Source organism: Hippocampus comes, unplaced genomic scaffold, assembly GCF_001891065.2.
Source record: "Hippocampus comes isolate QL1 unplaced genomic scaffold, H_comes_QL1_v1.1 scaffold322, whole genome shotgun sequence".
NCBI lineage: Eukaryota > Metazoa > Chordata > Actinopteri > Syngnathiformes > Syngnathidae > Hippocampus > Hippocampus comes.
Window position 1 is genome coordinate 1171820 of NW_017805137.1, and position 17668 is coordinate 1189487.

At 42.1% G+C, this 17668-nt stretch overlaps 2 protein-coding genes across 3 annotated transcripts; one reads left to right on the forward strand and one right to left on the reverse strand.

The window, feature by feature from the left end:
* The first annotated feature begins 47 nt into the window (after positions 1-47).
* On the forward strand, positions 48-10182 carry vcp (valosin containing protein). Its single transcript, XM_019866922.1, has 17 exons — positions 48-200; positions 1438-1549; positions 1632-1804; positions 1878-2020; positions 2109-2239; positions 2300-2431; positions 4559-4661; positions 4963-5096; positions 5266-5401; positions 5495-5607; positions 5760-5924; positions 6010-6132; positions 6225-6437; positions 6528-6836; positions 7629-7784; positions 7868-8022; positions 9623-10182. The coding sequence occupies exons 1-17, from the start codon at positions 184-186 to the stop codon at positions 9726-9728; spliced, it is 2421 nt and encodes an 806-aa protein (XP_019722481.1). The 5' UTR covers positions 48-183; the 3' UTR covers positions 9729-10182.
* Positions 10183-10683: 501 nt separating this feature from the next.
* On the reverse strand, positions 10684-15515 carry akr1a1a (aldo-keto reductase family 1, member A1a (aldehyde reductase)). Of its 2 annotated transcripts, XM_019866954.1 has the most exons (9): positions 15417-15515; positions 14127-14216; positions 13892-14011; positions 12922-13073; positions 12657-12852; positions 11691-11740; positions 11467-11616; positions 11098-11257; positions 10686-11020 (listed from the first exon to the last, which is right to left on the reverse strand). In XM_019866954.1, the coding sequence occupies exons 2-9, from the start codon at positions 14205-14207 to the stop codon at positions 10955-10957; spliced, it is 975 nt and encodes a 324-aa protein (XP_019722513.1). In that variant the 5' UTR covers positions 14208-14216; positions 15417-15515; the 3' UTR covers positions 10686-10954. The 2 variants fall into 2 exon arrangements, with proteins under 2 accessions (XP_019722514.1, XP_019722513.1); XM_019866955.1 differs by lacking the exons at positions 12657-12852; positions 12922-13073; positions 13892-14011; positions 14127-14216; positions 15417-15515 and adding an exon at positions 12323-12565 and having other exon boundaries at positions 10684-11020.
* Positions 15516-17668: the final 2153 nt, after the last annotated feature.

Consider the following 17668-nt stretch of genomic DNA (forward strand, 5'->3'; position numbering starts at 1 on the left):
ATGAACGGCATCAACCAATTAGAATCAATGGAGCATCAAGCGATCTGTACACCAGAATAGAAAAGCACGGAAACCTCTGGACATTCGTGTGGTATTTCGCGACGTAGGAAAACGAAAGCCGGCGAAGCAGCACAAATTTAGCTAGATTTCCAATATTTATTGTTGTAACCCAGGTGGACAACCATGGCATCGGGAGGGGAGTAAGTAGACACGTTAATCTATGTTTTTAGACATTATGTTTTGAACAGTAATAACAAACGTGTCCTCAGCATTTACAAGTTTATAAAAGTTAGCCCGAGTGCTAACACAATTAGCTACAAAGCTAACGGGGTCAGTTACTTGTCCACTGGCTGCATTAGCGACAACATTTCAAAATCTACCGACAGTGAAGTGTTATCCCGATCATATATTACACATTGTCAGTCAGACTGGTGCGATTCCCACCCCTGTCGTTTAGTAGTTCAACGTTTTCGGCAAACAGTGTTGTGACAACGGCTTGACAAAGCACAGTCATTGGTGTCGGGTTGTTGTGCGTCTTAGCTTAGCAACCCCTTCAAGGCCAAAGCCATCCACCATTACACAGAGGTGGCCTTTAACACCGAGGCAAACACAATCTACCGGCTCAGAGCCCGTCTAACATGGGCCTGAAAATGAGGACTAGTAGATGTTAATGTTACGCCAAATAATGTATTGAGTCAATAATAACCTGGTAGCCACTAGCGTCACATCCACTCTCAATAGTGCCGCAAAGCTAACTGGTTAGCACGATTAGCATTTATACCCAGCGACCAAGTTAACACTAAAGGTGTAATATTGTTTCACTGAGCGAATGTACGACACACATTGAAATCAAGCGTGGGAAACGACACAATCGGCTAGTGAGAAACGTACATATATATATTTTTGTTTAGATCGAGAAAGCTATCCAAAGTTTTTCTTCTCGATTCTTTTGCTGTGTCATCTGGGCTCGCTTGCTCGCCCGTCACTTAGCGTCGAGGCTAACATTGGCGAGCTAACGACCTGGAAACGCATTCTAAAAGCAAAGCACGGATACCCAAAAACAGAATCTTTTGGGAATATGGCTGTTTTAAGTTGTTCTTCTTGACCGCACATCAGTTATGCCAGTCATCTCAAACTTAGGCTAACGGCAGAAAACAGTTTGTTGACACGTTCAGTAAATTTGTATCCTATTTTTAATAGGTGAGTCAGGAAAAAACAGTGGGATTTATGAATATTGAACCCTCACTTCTTCTAAAGTTTAAGATACAATATTCCTTGAATGCAAATTGTATAGTCCACGTGTTTGGATTTGGGTATGCAATGATGTTACTCAAGTGACTAAGCAGATAACATTTTTATCTGCTTATTGTTAACACGCTGGAACCTAAATCCTATTTAATGTGTTAATACAACCCATGTTTTTTTTTCCTCTTCTAGATCAAAAAATGATGACCTAGCTACTGCAATTCTCAAACAGAAGAACAGGCCCAACAGATTGATTGTGGATGAGTCTATTAATGAAGACAACAGTGTTGTGTCTCTCTCTCAGGTACACAGATTGTCTAGATGAGTGCTGTTTGAATTTTATGAACATTGTCAGTGGAGTCAAATCTATCTAATATTTCCTCCAGACCAAGATGGATGAACTGCAGCTCTTCCGTGGTGACACAGTACTGATGAAGGGCAAAAAGAGACGCGAGACTGTGTGCATTGTGTTGTCTGATGATACATGCTCTGATGAAAAAGTTCGAATGAACAGGGTGGTCCGCAACAACCTGAGGGTCCGACTGGGTGATGTCATCAGGTGGGGGAATGGTGCACATCTGTCTTGGCTTCTTGTTAATCTTGGATAAAAAGAGTCCAATGTTTTCCCTCAGCATTCAGCCATGTCCTGATGTAAAGTATGGAAAGAGGATCCATGTTCTTCCAATAGATGACACAGTAGAGGGAATCACTGGCAACCTGTTTGAGGTTTATCTCAAGCCATATTTTCTTGAGGCTTACAGGCCCATTCGCAAAGGTTAGTGCTAGCTAGATCTGACTACTAATTGATAATTATTTTCTGTGAGTTGTAACTTTCAATAAACATTACCTGATTTATTTGGAAGGTGATATTTTCCTCGTCCGAGGAGGGATGCGCGCCGTGGAATTCAAAGTGGTTGAAACTGATCCTTTGCCCTACTGCATCGTTGCTCCTGACACTGTCATTCATTGTGAAGGCGAGCCAATCAGGAGAGAGGTGAGCACTAAATCATCACGCTGTCCGTTACTGTATTCACAATTTTGATTAAAATTGCAGGATGAAGAGGAGTCTTTGAATGAGGTTGGCTATGATGACATTGGTGGAGTGAGGAAGCAGCTGGCTCAGATCAAAGAAATGGTGGAACTTCCACTTCGGCACCCTGCACTGTTTAAGGCCATTGGTGTCAAGGTATGCATTTATTTGATTGTCCTTGTGTTACTGCTGTTACATCTTAGTTTAGGCTTAATAGTAGCTGTGGGAATCTGATATGATATGATTTTATACTGCGGGAGGGGAAAAAATGTCCACGCTAGATCTCGTTTCTTGATAAGTCAATTGCAAACGTGTAGAAACTGTATTGTACATTTGCCATACGACAAAATATAATTGACAAAAATACACCTTGTGTTGCCATAGTAATAGTTAGTGGATTATTAAATGTTTTATTCAGCAAAGACAAAAAGTTCATTCACTGCTAAGTGTTGCGTAAAACACCACACGACAGCTATGAGATTCTCTTCAAATTCACTTCCAGAGCATTATGCCCACAATTGTGGCCAGGTTTACAATGTGCACCGGTAAAAATTTCATTCATTCACATGAGCGAGAACGCATCTTTTAATTTGTGGTGCAACAAATTCTCTTTAATTTGTTATCGGTACCGATAACGTGCCATGGTTCGGCCCGCACATGGACTGCGTATTGGTTGGTGGGGAAAATAAATAAGTACTGTAACATTATTTTTAAAAACAAATCTTTTGGTGCAATACGCCTTTTTTGCTGTCCTGGATATAGATACATTAAAAAATCAGTGTGTTTAAAAAAACAAATACAAATAAAAAAGGTTAAATGTTTAGGTTCGGTTTTTCAAAAGTGTTTGAAAATGTTAAATGTATTTTTCTATTTTATCAAAACGTTTCTGATTATTCTAATGGTATTTTTAATTTAAAAAAATAACATGAATTTTAAGTGGTTTAGCTATCTTTTAAGTGGTTTAGCTATCAGCCGTTATTTGACTGCTTTTTACTTATATGCTTGCCATGGTGTCGTTTCAGTACTAGTACTGAGATATTTTATGCCACGCATAATTGAAGTCAAAATTTTGGTATGGTGACAGCACGAGTTGCTACCGATCCATTTTGAAAAAAACACGTACTCACGTGTGCTGATTTAGTAGGCAAATGCACTAATGTGGTTCTGCCGTCACTTTGTCCCATAGTCCAAAATGTTATCTCATAAAGGGGCTATGAGATCTATGAAAACTGGTGCAGGTACTGCCAGAAGTCGTGATAGAAGTGATAGAGAGACCCAGTACTCACATTTCAGTCACATCAGATCATGTAAAATTAAAAGCTCAGGTATGCTTTGCTCTCTTTTCTTCTTTTCCTAATGATTATTACATAAAAATAATTTTATATTGTTTCCTTGCTTTGAACATTCAATTCTTCAGCAGTATCCACTTTTAACACAAAAATGAATGTGATGTATAAGTAATATAAATAAAAGCAAAATATGAATCAAATTAAAAAATACAATATTAACCACAACAAACTGGCACGCCTTAAAATGAATTCCCATTAAATGGACATTAAAGTTGAAATGTTTAATGTAAATCAATATTTTGGGGCCAGACTTGATTGATTCTGATGATAGGCAGGCTGTGAAGCTTTGGTTTTTCCCAAGGGGAAGAGGTCGCAGAGGCCTCACTGGAAGAGCTGGCCCCGCTTCTTTGAACAAAATAATAAAGCCCTTTTTTTCCCCCAAATGTCTTCTTTTAATGTTATTATTAACGTGAAATAATTGACCTATTTTGCCAGCCGCTTCTTGTTGTGTATGGTTTGTTAAAGTAAATTGTATATAAAATATAGTCACTTGTCCTGCAGTTGGGTGGCAACCAGTTCAGGGTGTCCCCCGCCTCCTCCCCGAAGACAGCTGGCTAGGCTCCAGCACCACCCCTTCTTTTTTTCCCCCCTCAGAAAAGCGGATTAGAAAATGGATGAATGGCTCTTAAATCATCTTAAACATTATGCCAATTGAGATAACTATATATCAGTAAACGTGGTCATGTTTTACTCTCCCCAAAATTATGTGACCAAATCCTGCGTGGTGCGGCCAACTGAAAAAGTTGGGTCGCACCAGTGCCATCATTGCAAAAGTTACTGTAATGCTCTGAGTTATTCACAAATTATCATTACATATTGTTCTGATACTGGTGTATCGTCACCCTACCATGACATACATACAATGTGAGTACTGTATTATCCTACTTGATACTTGTCCTACGAGCACATTCTGTTAATCTATTGCTTTCTCCAGCCCCCACGTGGAATCCTTCTCTATGGACCCCCTGGAACTGGAAAGACCTTGATTGCCAGGGCTGTGGCCAATGAAACTGGAGCCTTCTTCTTCCTGATCAATGGTATGGAGACAGTTCAGATTAAATCCTACCTGTATGCATACTATTTCCTATTTAGGAGGACTTCATTATCGAGCTTGGTGCATCACTGTATGGGAATGTATTGTCATTAGAACTGGCGAGAGGAGTTCCTTTTTTCACAACACTTGTCATTTGTCTCTCATAAAAATGGTGTCAGTGTGATTTCATTTCAGATGATGTGCATCTCAGACTACTTTAAAACATTCCTGCGACCTTGAAGATATTTGTCATTTTATTAAAAAAAAAATCTGCATTCCTCTCATGAAAATGTTTGTTTCTAAAGGCCCTGAGATTATGAGCAAGCTGGCCGGAGAGAGCGAGAGTAACCTCAGGAAGGCCTTTGAGGAAGCAGAGAAAAATGCTCCTGCCATCATCTTCATTGATGAGCTTGATGCTATTGCTCCTAAGAGAGAGAAGGTGAGCCAAAGAGAGAGAGGATTATAGTATCGAAATGGCCATTAATAAATCATATACTGTCTCTCTCACTTTCTCTCTGTTCAAAAAACAACTTTGTGCGGTGTATATATCTTTAATTCCATTTAAATGCTGCCTACATGTGTTGTGCTGCGAAAATGTCTTTTTGTAGACCCATGGAGAGGTGGAGAGGCGCATTGTCTCACAGCTGCTGACTCTGATGGATGGCCTCAAACAGAGAGCTCATGTCATCGTCATGGCCGCCACAAACAGACCGAACAGCATCGACCCGGCTCTGAGGAGATTTGGTAACGAACAAAACAAAGCAGCGACGTTCATGTTCCCGCCGTTAATCAAGTTGACGTTCAATTGAACTAATAAGAATTTGTAAATGTCCTCAGGTCGTTTTGATCGGGAAGTGGACATTGGCATTCCAGATGCCACTGGCAGGCTAGAGATTCTCCAGATTCACACCAAAAACATGAAGCTTGCTGATGATGTGGACTTGGAACAGGTTTGTACTTCAAGTAATGTATCAACAGGATTCGTTTTATGATTAGATTGTTGAATGACCACAGTGAATGGAATAAACGGTAGCTTGATGATGTTGATTATGTTTATGCTCAGTGATTGCCAGTTGATTGAGATGTGCGTTTGCTTTGGCAGGTAGCCAATGAGACCCATGGTCACGTGGGCGCAGATCTGGCTGCCCTGTGCTCTGAGGCGGCACTGCAAGCCATCAGAAAGAAGATGGACCTGATTGATCTGGAGGATGAGACCATCGATGCTGAAGTCATGAATTCTCTCGCCGTCACCATGGATGACTTCAAGGTAAAGGATCTTAGATGGTGGGCAATATTCAGATGTTTTTTTTTTTTTAATGACATTCACTAACTTAAGTAAATGAAATGTTCAGTGGGCTCTGAGCCAGAGCAACCCATCAGCTCTCAGAGAGACAGTTGTCGAGGTTCCTAACATTACTTGGGAGGATATTGGTGGACTGGAAGATGTCAAGAGAGAGCTGCAAGAGTTGGTACAGGTATGGAAACCCGATAAAACCGAAACATCCATCAGAGTGCAATTTGCAAGCAGTCATAAATTGTATGTCTTCCTCAAACCTCTTGAATTCAGTACCCAGTGGAGCACCCGGACAAGTTCCTCAAGTTTGGCATGACCCCATCCAAGGGCGTGCTTTTCTATGGGCCTCCCGGTTGTGGTAAAACTCTGCTGGCCAAAGCCATCGCCAACGAGTGCCAGGCAAATTTCATCTCTATCAAAGGACCAGAGTTGCTCACCATGTGGTTTGGAGAGTCTGAGGCAAACGTCAGAGAGATTTTTGACAAGGTTGGTGACCCTGTTGTTGTGATCAAGATGATTTCACATCTTCACAAATGTTCACGGTCCTTAATAAAAACCCGATCTGTATACATCCAGGCTCGTCAAGCGGCCCCTTGCGTTCTTTTCTTTGACGAGCTGGACTCCATAGCAAAGGCTCGCGGCGGCAACGTCGGAGATGGCGGCGGAGCGGCCGACCGCGTCATCAACCAGATCCTGACCGAGATGGATGGCATGTCCAGCAAGAAGAACGTCTTCATCATCGGCGCCACAAACAGACCCGACATCATTGACCCCGCCATCCTGAGACCTGGACGTCTGGACCAACTCATCTACATCCCCCTGCCTGACGAGAAGAGCCGAATGAGCATCCTGAAGGCCAACCTCCGCAAGAGTCCCATCAGCGAGGTGAACTTTATCATTCCATTGTAAACACATCAGTAGGTGGAAATTGTGGGCATAGAGACCATACATAAAAAGATCTTTAAAATAGTCTTACTACTGCCACATTTAAAATACAGTTAAACTTATTTAAACACCATGGGTGTTCCGATCAGGGTTTTATGCTGCCAATATCAATACCGATCATCCATGAGTGACATTTTGACGCTTGTTTTCCACTGGAAATGACAAATCACGGTGCCTAAAGGTTTGGGTAATGACCCATCACAGCTCACCTGTTTTCTGAGTTGGGCCATGTGACATTTGCCAGATGGTCCTGAGATGGATAAAAACAGAAAAAAAAAGGTGGATTTTGCTTCGTAATTCAAAGTCCACACACGCAATATTAACCGTAATGCCATGTTCACACTTGTGAGGGGTGCATAGAACATATTGTTTATAAATTTTTGACTCGACTTCCCTTTTTAAATATTTTACTATACAGCGCAGTTTCTCTTTCAAATAGATTTCTGTTCCAGTGGTGGTGACGTAGCCCAAGCTTGTATGCAAGTTGGAATGTACTGTTTGTATATCACGAACCAGCATTAACACAGTAGAAAAGTTCATTTGTATTAAAAACATTTCTGGGTCATAAATACCAATCGCATTGAAAAACTGTGAAATAGGACATAAACCGAGTGCCTCACCATCTGCGGTGTAGCGGGGGAACACCACTGTAAAGTCTGTCATCCAAAACACTGCATCTTGGATAATGCCTTCCTTCATCAGAGCTTTGTTTCCTCTCAAATGTCATCCTAGGATGTCAACCTGGACTACCTGGCGAAGATGACCAATGGCTTCTCTGGAGCTGACCTCACAGAGATCTGCCAGCGGGCGTGTAAACTGGCCATCAGGGAGAGCATCGAAAACGAGATCCGCAGAGAGAGGGAGAGGCAGACCAATCCTTTAGCCATGGTCAGACAACCTCGCCCTCCTCCCCTTCTCTCAGCCACCATCAGTGATGTTCAGTGTAGTGCCAACACGTGTTTATGTCGTAGGAGGTGGAAGAAGATGACCCCGTGCCAGAGATCAGGAAGGACCATTTCGAGGAGGCCATGCGATTCGCCCGCCGCTCCGTCAGCGACAATGACATCCGCAAATATGAGATGTTTGCACAGACGCTGCAGCAGAGTCGTGGCTTCGGCAGCTTTAGGTACACTATAGCACCTCACTCGTGAACAGGTTTAGATTCCGATCAGTTTTTCTTTTGGGGCACCATTTTAGAAGAGTAATGCAGCGGTTTTAGAGATTATATCTAATTCACAGATTATGTCCTCCAAAAATACACCAGCATGTAATCCTCTTACAAAATGTGCACCCATGTTTCTCTAAACCAGACCTAGGCAAGGGTAGGGGTAGCAGGCCACATCCGGGTGGTCCCTCGTGTATTGGCAAGATTGCCTTCGTCCTGATGAATGATTGGCAAGTCCCAACTCGGAATGGCTCATATGAGTTCGCAGTTGGTGCTCATAATATCAGATCACTTTAGAAAAACGTTTTATTACCAATTGCAACGATGCACATGTCGATGTTTTTGCAAAGGTTGATGAGTAATATATTCTGAGGGAATAGCAGTCTAATTCAGTTGTGGTTAGATGACACAAACTGATGACAAAGCACTAATTTAGTTGAGATTAAACTTGTATCAACATGCAGTAGCTCCTTGACACCAAGTTGCATATGATGACAGTCTAAACCAGGGGTGTCAAACGTACGGCCCGCGGGCCGGATCCGGCCCGCAAAGGACTTTAATCCGGCCCGCGAGATGATTATGTAAAGCAGTCGTGTCAAACATACGGTCCGCGGGCCGTTCAATCAGGCCCCACAGGATAATTTAAAAGTGAAGAAAATGCATAAAAGACACAGATTAAATATTTTTAATAAGGTGCAATTCATTGAGTATCCGCTAGGGACACTGTTTTGATCAGAGAAGAAGACAACAGCAGCCTCAGTCCATCACTGAGACAGACCCATGACAGCAGACGCTATCAATAGCACTCTCACATTTACACATTTAATAGCACGCTCCTTAGTTTGTAAGGTGTAGGCAGGGATTACATTTAGATTTTATATGCACGTGTAAATGCTTTAAAACTTGCTTTCTTTATGAATCTTGTTTAATCTTAAAGTGCATTCCTATCCCAACTCGGAATGGCTCATATGAGTTCGCAGTTGGTGCTCATAATATCAGATCACTTTAGAAAAACGTTTTATTACCAATTGCAACGATGCACATGTCGATGTTTTTGCAAAGGTTGATGAGTAATATATTCTGAGGGAATAGCAGTCTAATTCAGTTGTGGTTAGATGACACAAACTGATGACAAAGCACTAATTTAGTTGAGATTAAACTTGTATCAACATGCAGTAGCTCCTTGACACCAAGTTGCATATGATGACAGTCTAAACAAAACGTCTATATTCACTTTAAAATATTTTCTTGGCTCAAGATGATACAAGGCCAAGTAAAACTTTTTTAAAATGTTCATAATTTCACTACAAAGGTAAAATTACATGATGATTATGGGTTAAAAAAAGTTTGAAAATGACTTGGGGATTTATTTCTTGCAATGTGATTTATGTACGAGATTTTATTCTGAATTCATACTAATGACCGTTTAGGATTTTGGTTCAATTACTAATTTACGGCTTTTTGTGAAGAAATTCATGTTGAACACAACTGAGGTTAGCATGTTGGCGTGTCCTGTTTCTCACGTGGGCCCTGGGCCTAAACGCTTCCGCCTTGTTTTCAGGTTCCCCAACAGCACCACAGGCGGCAGCGGTCCAAGCCACGGCACAGGAGGAAGTGGCACAGGTCCCGTTTTCAATGAAAATAATGACGATGACCTTTATGGATAAAATGTACACACTGCCCCATAGTGGTCAGCACAGGGATGACACCTGTACAAATTCTCACCAGATTCCACCTTTTTAGGACTTTGTGCTTCTCTTTTTTTTTTTTGTGTTACTACGTTTTTGTTTTTTGTATGAGTTCCCTTGGAGACAGCATGCTGCCACTTGGCTTGCCCTGGCTTTGTTGTGGGCGGGGAAGGGGATGTTTGCAAATGGAAGGTGAGTACCTTAATGGAGCTTTTCCAGTGGGGAAGGGGGGCAGGGGGATTATTGAGTGGCCTCATTTTCAGTATACTATGATACAGTTAGTGGCGGGATTCTATGCTAGACCTTGAGACATGGCGGAAAAATAAATTGCAAAATTTACTTTGTTGTTTTTTAAAATAAAACAGTAGCATATAATGTTATTAAATTTGTCAAGGTTATGTTGTTGAAAATAAAATCTCACAAGTGTTCAACATGTCTTGGGTTCACATGATTTTAATGACACATTTCATGTCTATCCTCTGTTGGTGTGATCCAAACGCAAGGTGTGACACTGCTGCTGGCAATTCTGCTGCTGACTGCACGGTGTCACGCTGCAACAGGGTTTGATCAGGGAAATTTGGAAAGTCTATTCCTGCACTCCCAATTGACATTTGGCCCACGATGCATCTGTGCCAGCCCCAACATTTTTTGGGCAGACTGAGAGTCTGCCAATTGTCAGAACTGTCTGTTAGGAAGCTTTAAGTGAGCTGTGGTTGATCTTAATGTTGTGTCAATGCCACACACAGACTCTACAACTTTCAATCGTGTGATAGCATTCAACATTTTTGTGCTGTTAAACTCCTTAAATGAGCTTGTTGAAACAGCCGAAGCTGTACATCAAGCAAGAATGGGAAAGAATTCCAACTGCAAAGCTTCAACAATTAGTGTCCTCCAATCCCAAACGTTTGTTAAAAGAAAAGGTGATGTAACACAGTGGTAAACATGACCTTGTCCGAGCTGCTTTGGAACGTGTTGCAGCCATAACATTCTAAATTCATGATTATTTGCTAAAAACAAGTTTTATCAGTTTGAATCAAATATCTTCTCTTTGTAATGCATTCATTTGAAAATAGGATGACCATAATTTGCAAATCATTGGATTCTGTTTTTGTTTCACACAACGTCTCAACTTCATTTGGAAGCGCCTTTGTACAAAAATGCTCTGCTCCGAATTGAGTGGAGGGAAAAGATGATTTTGTGTTGACTCAGTAAGGGTCACTGAAGGGGAAATGAGGGTGTTCAGCATCTCGCCAAAGTCTCTTGTTGTCCCTCTGCGGAAAAGCAAATTGGTCGAGTCACTGAGAACATATCCACTGCCATGTTGCGCGAGTGCATGCATGGCGCTCACCTCGACTGTTGGGACGATGAAGCGTTGGCTGCGATTTAAGGCGTCCACTAGCTTCACGTCCTCCTCTAACAGGGCAAAGTCAAAAAGCTGCAGGTTCTGCTGGATCCTGGAAGGGGTCACGCTTTTGGGGATGCACACGACGCCCCTCTGAATGTGCCACCTGCAGATCGTAATTGACAGCATTTGACACGCGTACACATCCCGGCCGCCACATTGGATGAACCCGTTTAATCGTTCTTATCTTGGCAAAAAGAGGTATGAAAATAGTCATATAACAAGGTATGTATGTTAATATACCGTATGTTTACACAGCTTTGGTGTTGGATCTCATTAGATTTTTCGAATGGTTTGAAATTGAAACCCTCCAACCTGAGTATGATCTGTGCAGCTGTCTTGTGGTATCGTTGAGCTATTTCTCCCAGTCGGGGATCCTGCAGCAGACAAGGTTCCTCGGTGGAGGCCCAGGGTCGATCCCCGCTGCCCAGAGGACTGTAGGCTGTCAGGCAAACTGCCACTGACCTGAGGCACATGTTTGAGTGCAGCCTCTGCTTTGAATAGAAAACAAAGGGTGGGGATCCAGCGTTGATACTCACCGACAGTGAGCCAGCAAATCTGCTTGGGACAAATATGGATGGCATTCCACCTGCAGCAAGAGAGACACGAAAACTATGTTTTTGAATCTGGATGCTCACAATGTTCTGAGCATCTGACAGTTCCTTTGATGCTGACATGTGTTGGGTATACTAAAAATGACGAATTGATTGATTGAATAAATAAGCACAAAGATAGAAAAATTTAAATGGAAAGAAAGCAAAAAATCAGCTGTAGATATCAGCGCAGTTTACAGGTTCAAATCCAGCAATGGCTCAGTCCCTTTTAGACCTGCCTGGAGCATAGAGCGATTCATTTTTAACAAACCAGGCGTGTAATGTTGTTAGTAAAATGAGTACTTTTAACCACAGTTATATTGATAACTTTAAATCCTTGACCCATGTGCTGGGTATACTAAAAATGACTAATTGATTGAACAAATAAGCACAAAGATAGAAAAATTTCAATGGAAAGAAAGCAAAAAATCAGCAATAGATATCAGCGCAGTTTACATGTTCAAATCCAGCAATGGCTCAGTCCCTTTTAGACCCAGCGCTGCGTTAGCAATTTCACCAACTTTAGGTTATTTTTAACCCAGCAGTTCTAAGAGCGAGTGGAGATAGTTTTGGTTTACCTGGTTGACCACAGGCTGGTGTCTGGCCATTCTGATGATGTCATCCATCTGCCTTGCATTGAAGTTGGACAGCCCAATGGCCTTGACTAGGCCTCTGTCCACGAGGTCCTCCATGGCGGCCCAAGTCTCCGTGTAGTGCGTGTCAGAGTAACACACACTTCCATCTTCATGCCGAGGCATCAGGTCCTTTCCCGGTCTGAACATATGAAGAACACGCAACATGACTCATACATACAGTGCGGTGGAATGAGCACGCTGCGTTAGCAATTTCACCGACTTTGGGTTATTTTTAACCCAGCAGTTCTAAGAGCGTGTGGAGATAGTTTTGGTTTACCTGGTTGACCACAGGCTGGTGTCTGGCCATTCTGATGATGTCATCCATCTGCCTTGCATTGAAGTTGGACAGCCCAATGGCCTTGACTAGGCCTCTGTCCACGAGGTCCTCCATGGCGGCCCAAGTCTCCGTGTAGTGCGTGTCAGAGTAACACACACTTCCATCTTCATGCCGAGGCATCAGGTCCTTTCCCGGTCTGAACATATGAAGAACACGCAACATGACTCATACATACAGTGCGGTGGAATGAGCTGCAACCACCCACTGAAAGGCCATGGGCCAGTGCATCAGATAGAGGTCCACGTAGGAGAGACCCAAGTGGGCCAGGGTGGTCCTGCACGCTTTCTCGACATCTGAGGGCTCATGTTTGGTGTTCCACAGTTTAGACGTTACAAACACTTGGTCACGACGCAAAGCCTGCAGGTAATACAACAAACAAACACTTGGGTCACATTTCCTGTTGCGTTAATGGAGCTCACAATTTGTTGAGCTTTCATCTATTGCCAGCTTGCCAAAAACCCTCATGGGAGTACGCAGCATAGAAAATGTCGACAAAACAAAAAGGCATCCGCTATAGTTTGCACAGTTGCCTACCGCCCACCGTCCTGTCTCCCCTTCCAGCTCCCTGTATCTGCTCACCCATCCCCTCTCTGCTCAGCTGAGAAGGAGAAAATCAAAGTGGCCGGCCTAGGCGGCTCGTTAAGTGATCTCTCTGCAAGCAGCCAATCAAATTTCAGCCAATAACGTCCTCTCAAAAAGAAAAGAAAAGCTTATTACTGGTGTTTTACTGGACAGTTTTAGCAGAAAGTGAAACCATGACATTTTAAAACCACGGTAAACCGTCAAATGACCAAATTACTAATTTTAACATAGTTGATTCTTATTTGAGCCAACCGCTTCACCCACCCCGCCAAAACCAAATAAGACTGACATCCAATTTATTTCCTTTAAATTTTAACATACCTGATTCTTATTAAAGCCAAGCCCTTCACCCATCCCCCCAAACCAAATAAGACTGACATCCAATTTATTTCCTTTTTTTGTCATTTAATATCCTGAAGTTGAGTTGATTTGTATTGAAGGTTAAATTGATCAGATAATTTCAAAACAAGAAAAATCACGAGGCTTTGTATGAACAAAATAAACAAACAAAAAGAGCTCAACAATATGGACGTGGGCGAATCTGCAGATTTAAATTGAAATAGGTGACTTTACTAAATACTTGACAACATCACCTTGCCCGGACCGACCCTGAGAGCCAAAGCCTCTCCCACCTCCTCTTCATTGCCATACGCTGCCGCGCAGTCGATGTGTCGATAGCCACAATCCAAAGCAGTCAGCACAGCCTGTTTCACCTGAAAAGAAACCAATTGTGTCAGCATAACCATTCAGAACATGACATTAAGTATAGAATTTGTGATCCAGCACCAGTAATAGTGCAATGTCCATTGAGTACATAATTGCCTCTACCTGTCCCGGCGCACTTTTCCACGTTCCGAGCCCAACCGTGGGCATCTTCTGGCCTGTCCTCAATGTCATGAAGGTGCTCATGTTCCACTTCTGTGCAGTTGACACATAAAGTGAAAGTGCGTCCAGTCACCTCCCCATGCCTGGGTGGGTTTTCTCCGGGTAACCCGGGTTTCCTCCCACATTCCAAAAACATTACATGGTAGGTTCACTGAACCATCAAAATTGTCCAGAGATTTGACTGTGAGAGCAAATGTGAATGTTTGATTGGCTGGCAAGCAGTTCAGGTTGTACCCCGCTTATTGCACAAAGACGACTGGGATAGGCTGCAGCACATCTATCTATCCATCCATCCATCAAGAGATTTGACTGTGAGAGCAAATGTGACTGTTTGATTGGCTGGCAAGCAGTTCAGGTTATACCCCGCTTATTGCACGAAGACGACTGGGATCGGCTGCAGCACATCTATCTATCCATCCATCCATCAATTTTCTGATCCGCTTATCCTCACAAGCATCGCGGGGTGTGCTGGAGTTTATCCCAGCTGTCTTCGGGCAGGAGGTGGGGGGACACCCTGAACCGGTTGCCAGCCAATCGCAGGGCACAGGGACAAACAACTATTGACACTCACAATCACACCTAAGGACCATTTAGAGTGTTCAACCAGCCTGCCATGCATGTTTTTGGAATGTGGGAGGAAACTGGAGTACCCGGAGAAAACCCACGGAGGCACGGGGAGAACATGCAAACTCCACACAGGAAGGCTGGAATCGAACCCTGGACCTCTGCACTGTGAGGCCGACGCACTAACCAGTCAACTACTCTCTCTCTCTCTCTCTTTCTCTCTCTGGAAAAATATACGTGGCCATCTGAAAATTCTACTTAAGTACAGCAACAATAGTATTTGTACTTTGTTACTTCCCACTACTGAGTGGCAACCACTTGTGAACCCAGTAATCCTTGGACAAAGCATAAGGCTGATGAACTCCATTCAACCTGGCAAGAGCATAAAGTATTTTATTTAACTTTGCTTGGCTATGTGTGTTTTGGAGATATAAATGGACATACAGTAATTGCAACCTCAGTGAACTCTGCCTGCTTGCTAGAAATAGCCGAAGCAGCGAGAACGCATTAGTGACGGCAAGTTAGTGTCGCTCATCTCAGCAGACTTCCCATGCTTCAGTATTCATGTGCACTCAGAAGCACACGATTTGAATTGGTCTGAACACAAGTCACGTGTTCCGTCCGACTGCTTTGGATTGCAAAAAAGTGATCAAAATGGCATGGTCCTACCTGGATCTACTTTTTCTTTGGTACTCTCGTGATCCCGCGCAGAAGAAAAAAATGTCTGTATGGTTTTTAACAGACTAAGGTCAAAGTCTTCCAAACTTGTTTATCTGTAACCGAAGCTGATGTCCAAACTCCATGGAGCTCACCACATCAGTGCACAGGCTGTCAAAAAAAAGTCTGGATGCAATTCTTAGTTTTTCCTCAGTTACTTAAGTACATTTCTCAGATCTGAATTGGAATTCCCAAAACTACTTTGTCAATTGGTGCAATATAGTGACAGTTGTGCATATAAAAACTATTCCTTTTTTAAATTTTTACGTCCAACGTTGACATTTCTTCTTTTTGGGGGGTGGAGGGGTTGTAACGTAGGACAGTCTTTTCCTGTCTGTCCTGCAATGAGATGGACTGCCAGCAAATTAGAGTACTAACACTGAAAATTTAAAGGCAAAACTTTAGCCATTGTTTACATCATGACATCCTTTCAGAGTACACTATTATCTAGGCAACATGACTCAACTGCCTTCAGAGCTGAATGAAGCATTTTGAGCACAACTGGCATTTGCAGGTCGCCAAGATGTCATACTATTTGCTCAAATAATTTTGAGAAATGCACTTATTGTTTTGTAAATGTCAAAGACAATTCAAGAAATGGACCAAAGCACTTTGTGAAATCAAGGGTCCAATTTTCGTAAGTGTACAAAGCACAGGCTAACTGTGCCTGGGTGGAATTTTTGTTCTTTTGATATTTTCCGAGCCTTTGCACATGTAGAAATGGGCCTAATCGGTCCATTTTTGCCATTGAGGAATGGAACAGATCCGACTCCCGGACAACAACAACAAAAAAACATCTGTTTGAGTCTCTGTCCAAGTGCCCAACAGAACTTGAATATTAACATATTAATGTTAACACCATATTAATGTTAATACAACCTTTCCCAGCATGTCCACCATGATTTTCACCAACATAGTATGGTTATGACAATGCAATGTGGTATAGGAATAATTTTGAATCTGTTATTTCAGGCAATAATTTTGACACATTTCTATAATAACACACCATACCATCGGCTTCAAACATTTGATTTATTTGTTGCCATTTTATAACAAAGAATATTGCCAAACGCACACAAGCGGTGAGTCTTTCAGCAGCGGCATACAGTACGTGCATTCTGGCTGCAGCCAAGGTCACATTAGGACACACCTTTTATCATTCAGGCCTACTTTAGTTACTTTCTGTCAAGTGCATTTATGGTTACACTGATCAATAAATTCGGACTATTTATTTTTAATCAGAGATGCGAGTACACTTTTCAAGATGAGTGTTTTTGCCCTAAGTCTGAATCTGCCCTTGTTTTTTTCTCGAGCACATGAGGTTTTTACAACAACAAAACAACAAATAATAATAGTTCTTATTATTATATTAACAATAATATAATAGGAAATACAGTATATTTCGTAAACTTTACGAAGTTCAGCAACAGCTGATTACAAAGCATAGTAAAATTCATACCGTGCGAGTTTTATAGGTCAAACTTCAAAACCAAAAATGAGGATATCTCAAAAACTTGACTTGCTAGGAAAAACATGACTGTCTTAAAATCAGCATAAAAAATACATTAAGCGACACACCAAACCATCTCTGATTAAAATTTGTAGTTGATCAGTGTTATTGATCGGGGTGTTTTCCCGAAACAATACGGTGCACAATCACTGGCCACTTCATTGAGTGCACCTTCTCGATTAATGCGAGCCGATACAGGAGATTGGATCTCACGAGATTGTGCAGGTGTACCTAATGTTAAGTCCAACGACCATCCACTCATTTCAATATGGCAGTCTGTTAACTAGTGTAGAAATACCCAAAGGGGGAGATCAAGAGTGCACCCTACAGATGAAACATGACACAGCGGATGCACTTTTATAATACGTTATATACAAGGGCTTCTCCTCTAAAAAAGTACAAATATCAACGTACAGATGATAAGCATGGCACAAGCAAATTTTAAAATACTAATCAATAAATAGTCTCTGAAACAACAAAACAAAAGTAGACATTGAGTTGTTATGTTGTCGGCAATGCTCACAGTAGCACCGAGACATGGCCTTCAAATGGCAAGAGAAAGCAAAACAAAACAAGCATCAAGCATCCCCAGAGGAATCGCTATCACGGTATTTATTATCCGTCTCGATTCAGTGGGATACTCGAACTCCTCTGGGAAGTACAACTTGTGCTGAATTGCACTTAACAAGATCAA

What these genes read in the sequence shown, in the direction of transcription:
- vcp (XM_019866922.1), top strand. An exon ending in TTACAGGCCCATTCGCAAAG is followed by an intron (nt 2,021 to 2,108) that starts GTTAGTGCTAGC and finishes TTTATTTGGAAG; the next exon opens with GTGATATTTTCCTCGTCCGA. An exon ending in TCACCATGGATGACTTCAAG is followed by an intron (nt 5,925 to 6,009) that starts GTAAAGGATCTT and finishes TGAAATGTTCAG; the next exon opens with TGGGCTCTGAGCCAGAGCAA.
- akr1a1a (XM_019866954.1), bottom strand. Translation starts at nt 14,207, where the DNA reads ATGAGCACCTTCATGACATTGAGGACAGGCCAGAAGATGCCCACGGTT. An exon ending in ACCAGCCTGTGGTCAACCAG is followed by an intron (nt 11,741 to 12,656) that starts GTAAACCAAAAC and finishes CTCTTGCTGCAG; the next exon opens with GTGGAATGCCATCCATATTT. An exon ending in GCTGCACAGATCATACTCAG is followed by an intron (nt 11,258 to 11,466) that starts GTTGGAGGGTTT and finishes TACGATCTGCAG; the next exon opens with GTGGCACATTCAGAGGGGCG.